Source organism: Serinus canaria, unplaced genomic scaffold, assembly GCF_022539315.1.
Source record: "Serinus canaria isolate serCan28SL12 unplaced genomic scaffold, serCan2020 HiC_scaffold_429, whole genome shotgun sequence".
Taxonomy (NCBI): Eukaryota; Metazoa; Chordata; class Aves; order Passeriformes; family Fringillidae; genus Serinus; species Serinus canaria.
In genome coordinates, this window is record NW_026108543.1 from 1 (window position 1) to 7859 (window position 7859).

General features: G+C 53.2%; 1 protein-coding gene across 1 annotated transcript; it reads right to left on the minus strand.

Annotated features, from left to right (window-relative positions):
• Positions 1–18: 18 nt before the first annotated feature.
• On the minus strand, positions 19–1646 carry LOC127061269 (spidroin-2-like; the record flags this gene model as incomplete). The annotated part of the gene is made up of 2 exons (XM_050987900.1): positions 1453–1646; positions 19–1421 (listed from the first exon to the last, which is right to left on the minus strand). A coding segment is annotated over exon 2 (1053 nt), but the record flags the coding sequence as incomplete, so codon positions are not given.
• Between the last annotated feature and the right edge of the window lie 6213 nt (positions 1647–7859).

Sequence of the window (7859 nt, forward strand, 5' to 3'; positions counted from 1 at the left end):
CTCTCCCCCCGCTCTGACTCGTTTCCGCCCCCCTCGCGACATCTCGCCCGCGCTTGGCCCCTGCGCTGCGATCCGGGTAGAACGCCGCATCCCTGTTTCCGGGTGTTGTGATGTCATTGTCATGCGTTTCTTGCGCCTCCCGCCGGGCCCCGCCTGGGTCTCTGAGGCTCCGCTCGCCTCACTGCCCGTATCTGAGATGGACGCAGTGGAGCTTCCGCCCTTCCCGGAAATCCCGCGCGCCCCCGGTCCCGCGCACTCTTCCCGCCCCGCGCGTATCATCTGAGCCGCCGCTTCCGGCACGGCACCCGTACCACCCGTGCTATGCCCCCCTGCCCTCACAAATCCTCCTTCCCCGCCCGGAACCGCCGCCGCCGCCGCCCCCGACGCCGCCCCTATTGCGCAATCACGGTCGCCGCGGCTCGGTGCCTCCGTGCCGGTCCCGCTCCCCTCCACCCCCGTTCGCGACTTCACACCCCCTCCTGTCTTTTCCGCCCTCGGCTCCTGTAACTCGGGAATTTCCCCCCCAACAGGATCGCCTGGCTCTGGGACAGGACTCGTGTCTGACTCGGTGTCTGAGTCTCCTAAATTCTCTGGGGTCTCAGGACGCTTTGGGGTTTTCTTGGGTTTTCGGGGAATTGGAAGTGAAGGCAGTTCTAATTTTTCCTGTCCCTCCTCTTCTTCGGGGACAGTTTTTCCCGGGCTATCTGAGACCAGAGTTAGTCTCTGTCCCGTGCCCTGACCCCCCCTTTTCTTTCCGGGGTTTTTATCACCTAACTGCCCGGCTGCGCTTCTAGCTTCAGCCGAAATTGCCTCCAACATAATCCTTGCTGGAGATAATAACTTCAAGGCTGCCTCATCCTTTTCTGTTGCTAGCAAATATATGTGCCTGTTGACCTCCTGCCAGAAACCCACTTCAAATAACAACCGGGTCTCTGAATGCGGGTAATTAAGTCTGACCCACAGTAATAAATCTTTAAGATGTTTCTTGGGAATTCCCTTTGTGTGCATCTGTGCCAAGCCTTGTAAGGCCGCTAAGATTTCTAATTGCTCCTTAGTGTATGTGCCTCCCATAGTGATTGATGTTTTAAATCTGAACCTTCTCACCGAATTTGTGTCGTCGGGGCAGTCCGAAGGCTCCTGGTCCTGTCCAGCAGTCCGCAGGAGATGGGATCAGAGGCGCCTTTCTGATTCCGGTCCGGGCTGTCCTGGTACGAGTCTCCTTCGGTGGAAGAGGAGTGCGATGATTGTTGATGGTCTCAGTGGCTGCTGCTGTTCAGTGGCTGCTGCTTTCTCCGTCTGCAGACGCTGCTTTCTCCGGGAGATATCAGCGTACTCCCGGGAACGAGTCCAGCTGTGGGAGCTGCCCGCCTGGCTCAGGCTGTGTTCCTCCTGTGCTCTTCCTGAGCCCGTCTCGAGCCCACCTGAGCCCTTCTTGAGCTCACCTGAGCCCACCCAGGGACGCCAGATGTCCGATCGGCTGTGTGTCTCTGTCGGACATGCGTGGGGTGGTTCGCGTGGGACGGTTCGCAGGCAGCCCGCGATGAACAGACGAGTCTGGACTCCTCTATAGTTCAGTCTTCGGGTTGTTTATTAAAGCTTATCTCTAAGGTTTTTGTTCTGCCCAGCCGAGATCTGACCAGCAAGGCAGCCACAAGCACTCTCTGCCCCTTTAGGGCGGTCGGTTGATCCGCTCCATATGGCGTATTTTCAAACCCTCGAAACTCCGAGGTCGATGGGTAATCCATCTGCTCTGGTAACATTGCTTTTTTCTCTGCACCTTTCCCTTTATATATTGTAGGAAAGAATTGCTGCATTGTTGCAGACCTGCTACGAGATTGGGTTCGCACGGTTTTTTCTTGGGCTGCCAATGTAGGCTGAATACCTGCACGTCCCCCTGGGGGGGGTGAAGCCTGCCTTTCAGGGATCGGAGCCATGGGGATCGGGACCGGGGAAGGGGTGGAGCCCCGGGAACTGGAGCTGTGGCCACACCCCCTCCTCGCCCGAGATGCCACCGGGGGCGGGACCCTCCCCCTGCCGCGCTCCGCCCGCACCCTCCGTGCTCGCGCGGCCCCGGGAACGCCCCCCGTCTCCCCTGAGCTGACGTCACTGTCTCCGCCCCGCTCCGTCTCCGATGCCTCCCCCTCGGTCTCCCGCCTCCGACTCTCCCTCCCCCTCTGACGTCGTATTCACGCCCCGCCTCCTCGCGACAAGCTCGCCCCGCGCTTTGGCCCGCGTGCGCGCTGCGATCCGGGTAGAACGCCGCATCCCTGTTTCCGGCTGTTGTGATGTCATTGTCATGCGTTTCTTGCGCCTCCCGCCGGGCCCCGCCTGGGTCTCTGAGGCTCCGCTCGCCTCACTGCCCGTATCTGAGATGGACGCAGTGGAGCTTCCGCCCTTCCCGGAAATCCCGCGCGCCCCCGGTCCCGCGCACTCTTCCCGCCCCGCGCGTATCATCTGAGCCGCCGCTTCCGGCACGGCACCCGTACCACCCGTGCTATGCCCCCCTGCCCTCACAAATCCTCCTTCCCCGCCCGGAACCGCCGCCGCCGCCGCCCCCGACGCCGCCCCTATTGCGCAATCACGGTCGCCGCGGCTCGGTGCCTCCGTGCCGGTCCCGCTCCCCTCCACCCCCGTTCGCGACTTCACACCCCCTCCTGTCTTTTCCGCCCTCGGCTCCTGTAACTCGGGAATTTCCCCCCCAACAGGATCGCCTGGCTCTGGGACAGGACTCGTGTCTGACTCGGTGTCTGAGTCTCCTAAATTCTCTGGGGTCTCAGGACGCTTTGGGGTTTTCTTGGGTTTTCGGGGAATTGGAAGTGAAGGCAGTTCTAATTTTTCCTGTCCCTCCTCTTCTTCGGGGACAGTTTTTCCCGGGCTATCTGAGACCAGAGTTAGTCTCTGTCCCGTGCCCTGACCCCCCCTTTTCTTTCCGGGGTTTTTATCACCTAACTGCCCGGCTGCGCTTCTAGCTTCAGCCTCCAACATAATCCTTGCTGGAGATAATAACTTCAAGGCTGCCTCATCCTTTTCTGTTGCTAGCAAATATATGTGCCTGTTGACCTCCTGCCAGAAACCCACTTCAAATAACAACCGGGTCTCTGAATGCGGGTAATTAAGTCTGACCCACAGTAATAAATCTTTAAGATGTTTCTTGGGAATTCCCTTTGTGTGCATCTGTGCCAAGCCTTGTAAGGCCGCTAAGATTTCTAATTGCTCCTTAGTGTATGTGCCTCCCATAGTGATTGATGTTTTAAATCTGAACCTTCTCACCGAATTTGTGTCGTCGGGGCAGTCCGAAGGCTCCTGGTCCTGTCCAGCAGTCCGCAGGAGATGGGATCAGAGGCGCCTTTCTGATTCCGGTCCGGGCTGTCCTGGTACGAGTCTCCTTCGGTGGAAGAGGAGTGCGATGATTGTTGATGGTCTCAGTGGCTGCTGCTGTTCAGTGGCTGCTGCTTTCTCCGTCTGCAGACGCTGCTTTCTCCGGGAGATATCAGCGTACTCCCGGGAACGAGTCCAGCTGTGGGAGCTGCCCGCCTGGCTAAGGCTGTGTTCCTCCTGTGCTCTTCCTGAGCCCGTCTCGAGCCCACCTGAGCCCTTCTTGAGCTCACCTGAGCCCACCCAGGGACGCCAGATGTCCGATCGGCTGTGTGTCTCTGTCGGACATGCGTGGGGTGGTTCGCGTGCGACGGTTCGCAGGCAGCCCGCGATGAAAAGACGAGTCTGGACTCCTCTATAGTTCAGTCTTCGGGTTGTTTATTAAAGCTTATCTCTAAGGTTTTTGTTCTGCCCAGCCGAGATCTGACCAGCAAGGCAGCCACAAGCACTCTCTGCCCCTTTAGGGCGGTCGTACATTCTTATACTGATAATTGCGTATGTGATATTTACAATTTTTCTCCAATACCCATCACCTTTATTAAACAGTACACCTTTAGTATGAACCAATCTAAAATGCACACATCACAGAGAAGATGGATGACAAGAAGAAGGAGAAAAGCCACGAGGTCGGGCCTGAATCCTCCATCTTGCCTCCATTAGACCCCCCTGTACCAAAATCCTAAAACCTACATTCTATTCTATAAAAACACCTGCCCTACATCATTCAAACCTCTGAAACTTCCAAACCCTCATACTTTGATAGCACGACCCTTGAAGGGTCAAAATCAAGCCACCAGGTGCCCTTGGCTACATTCCAGGACTTCTGACCCCCCAAGGGGTCTCCCTGGGACTCAGAGCATCCGAGGTGATGCGCTGAGTTCCCACAGCCTCCCAGGACCAAGCTGGCACCAGTGCCAACTTGGGCTGGTTTGAGAGTGCCAAGTACCTCCTGAAAACTGACACCATCAACTAGGGTTGGTGAGTTTTATTTCCCAGGGAAAAGGGGCGGTTTTTGTGTTCTAGGGGCTGTGGCTCAGAGCAGCCTTCTGGCTTTTAAAATTCCGCATATCGCAGGATGCCTCCCAGGAACAAGCTGGCACCAGTGCCAACTTGGGCTGGTTTGAGAGTGCCAAGTACCTCCTGCAAACTGACACCATCAACTAGGGTTGGTGAGTTTTGCTTACCTGGGAAAAGGGGCAGCGTTGGTGTTGCAGGGCCGGTGGCTCAGAGCAGCCTTCTGGCTTTTAAAATTCCGCATATTGCAGGATGCCTCCCAGGAACAAGCTGGCACCAGTGCCAACTTGGGCTGGTTTGAGAGTGCCAAGTACCTCCTGCAAACTGACACCATCAACTAGGGTTGGTGAGTTTTATTTCCCAGGGAAAAGGGGCGGATTTGTGTTCTAGGTGCCGGTGGCTCAGAGCAGCCTTCTGGCTTTTAAAATTCCGCATATCGCAGGATGCCTCCCAGGACCAAGCTGGCACCAGTGCCAACTTGGGCTGGTTTGAGAGTGCCAAGTACCTCCTGCAAACTGACACCATGAACTAGGGTTGGTGAGTTTTATTTCCCAGGGAAAAGGGGCGGTTTTTGTGTTCTAGGGGCTGTGGCTCAGAGCAGCCTTCCGGCTTTTAAAATTCCGCATATCGCAGGATGCCTCCCAGGACCAAGCTGGCACCAGTGCCAACTTGGGCTGGTTTGAGAGTGCCAAGTACCTCCTGCAAACTGACACCATCAACTAGGGTTGGTGAGTTTTATTTCCCAGGGAAAAGGGGCGGTTTTTGTGTTCTAGGGCCGGTGGCTCAGAGCAGCCTTCCGGCTTTTAAAATTCCGCATATCGCAGGATGCCTCCCAGGACCAAGCTGGCACCAGTGCCAACTTGGGCTGGTTTGAGAGTGCCAAGTACCTCCTGCAAACTGACACCATCAACTAGGGTTGGTGAGTTTTATTTCCCAGGGAAAAGGGGCGGTTTTTGTGTTCTAGGGGCTGTGGCTCAGAGCAGCCTTCTGGCTTTTAAAATTCCGCATATCGCAGGATGCCTCCTGTCCGATCGGCTGTGTGTCTCTGTCGGACATGCGTGGGGTGGTTCGCGTGGGACGGTTCGCAGGCAGCCCGCGATGAACAGACGAGTCTGGACTCCTCTATAGTTCAGTCTTCGGGTTGTTTATTAAAGCTTATCTCTAAGGTTTTTGTTCTGCCCAGCCGAGATCTGACCAGCAAGGCAGCCACAAGCACTCTCTGCCCCTTTAGGGCGGTCGTACATTCTTATACTGATAATTGCGTATGTGATATTTACAATTTTTCTCCAATACCCATCACCTTTATTAAACAGTGCACCTTTAGTATGAACCAATCTAAAATGCACACATCACAGAGAAGATGGATGACAAGAAGAAGGAGAAAATCCACGAGGTCGGGCCTGAATCCTCCATCTTGCCTCCATTAGACCCCCCTGTACCAAAATACTAAAACCTACATTCTATTCTATAAAAACACCTGCCCTACACCATTCAAACCTCTGAAACTTCCATACCCTCATACTTTGATAGCACGACCCTTGAAGGGTCAAAATCAAGCCACCAGGTGCCCTTGGCTACATTCCAGGACTTCTGAGCCCCCCAAGGGGTCTCCCTGGGACTCAGAGCATCCGAGGTGATGCGCTGAGTTCCCCACTCTCTTTGCACAAAAAGCACTTGTCTGGTAACTTGACCCATTGCACGTCGTACACACAGAAGAACACATGGCACAAAAAGTGTGAGAACTACAAGAACTATAAAAATGTAAAAGCCTACTCTTAAAAGCTCTCTCCATAAAGGAGAAAGGTCAAAAAACTTCACCACGTCGTCAATCCAAGATCCAGTGATCTCGCCAAGCTTTTTTATGCTATCTTTTATTTGTTGAATATTTTCATGAATTGACCTCGAATGATCGGACAGATTCATGCAGCACATCCCAGCGAATTCTTCGCACCCATGCTTGTGAGCAAGCAACAGATAATCAATTGCCGCTCTGTTTTGGAGAGCCGCCTGTCTTGCACCGTCTATGTCTTTTAACATGTCACTCAGTGCAAGAGAGACTGCATGAGCATGTTTGCTCAACCAGCATCCCATGTGATCCAATTGGGTCAAGGCCACCCCCGAAGCTGTTTGGGGTGAAAAAATGGCTGTAGCAATTCTCATTGCCTTGTCCCAAGTGTACACGCTATCATCACAATCTGCAGCGTAAGGTTGCAAAGATCTTTTGTCCCTACGCTTTTGTTTTTTCAATATTTTTGAATCTGGTGACAATATTGAAATTTTTCCAATGCTGCATGGACCTCCCCAGACATTCGCAGGAATACCGTGCCAAATTCTGTCTCCACAAATTAGAAAGACTCCTCTTGGCAACTGCACTGGAACGTGGAGTGACCCCCCTGGTTGTTGTTACTGTGTTTTTGCACCAGGTTGATGTGTTTTTGTAAAACTCATGATTTGGGGTAACATCAATAGTTTTGTTTACTTTTGTTGTGTCTGAAATTTTGAATTGCATGCATAGCTCCATTGTCATGGACCCAAAAATTTCCAATTCCCGAGGCTCGGTAGAGGCCACAGGAAGGAGATGCATCCAAGCATACCACTCATTCACAGGATCTTTAACGATCTGTGCGATTTTAACTGGAGTGTGCCTTGGAATTAGCAACTCATCCACTGGCAATCCAACCATGCATGCTGTAAATGGTCTTCCCGGTCTCGAGTGCGTCAGGCAAACACTATCCAAATTTGCTGCCTGAGCTAAAGCTTCCCAAACATTTGTTTTCGGTTGATTGACCGGCAAGTTTGTGCCTTTAGGCAAGGTTATTGATGGGGAAATGAGACACATGAGCAACACAAAGCTCACGATTCTACCCTTATGAAAGAACATTGTCCCTCCCACTTAAAATTTTAACAGAAAAGAAATTCTCCCAAAGTTCTTATTCGGTCGCCTCAGCTTCTGAATCGTTGGTTGCAGCCCGAGCCTCCTCTTCCCTCGTCTGATCACCCGTCTCTCTGTCTCTGGGATCAGTGCCCTCGCGTTCGGAATGGTTTCACGTGCCGCGCCGACACCCACTTCGGACCACGCTCTGTGGAGATACAAGCAAAACCCTTGCCCCAAGTGATTAATTTGAAAGGACCCTCTATTTGTCCCGACTCAGGGTTTCTGATCAAAACTAAAGGATTTTCCTTTAGCCTTGCCTGCGAGCTGTTTGAGAAATGTCTCAGGATTGGTGGATTTGGCTCTGAAGACGAACTGTTAAGAAAATTCAACACATACAATGCTTTGTTTAATTTCATGTGAGGCGTCGCCTCTGGCTCTCCCCTCTTTTGCCTGTCCAAAAGAGATTTCAGGGTATGGTGTGTTCTCTCAATGATTGCTTGACCTGTAGGTGAATGTGGGATACCAAAGGTATGTCTGACACCCCATTTTTTAAGAAATCTGTCAAGCACCCTGCCTGTATATGTTGGGCCATTGT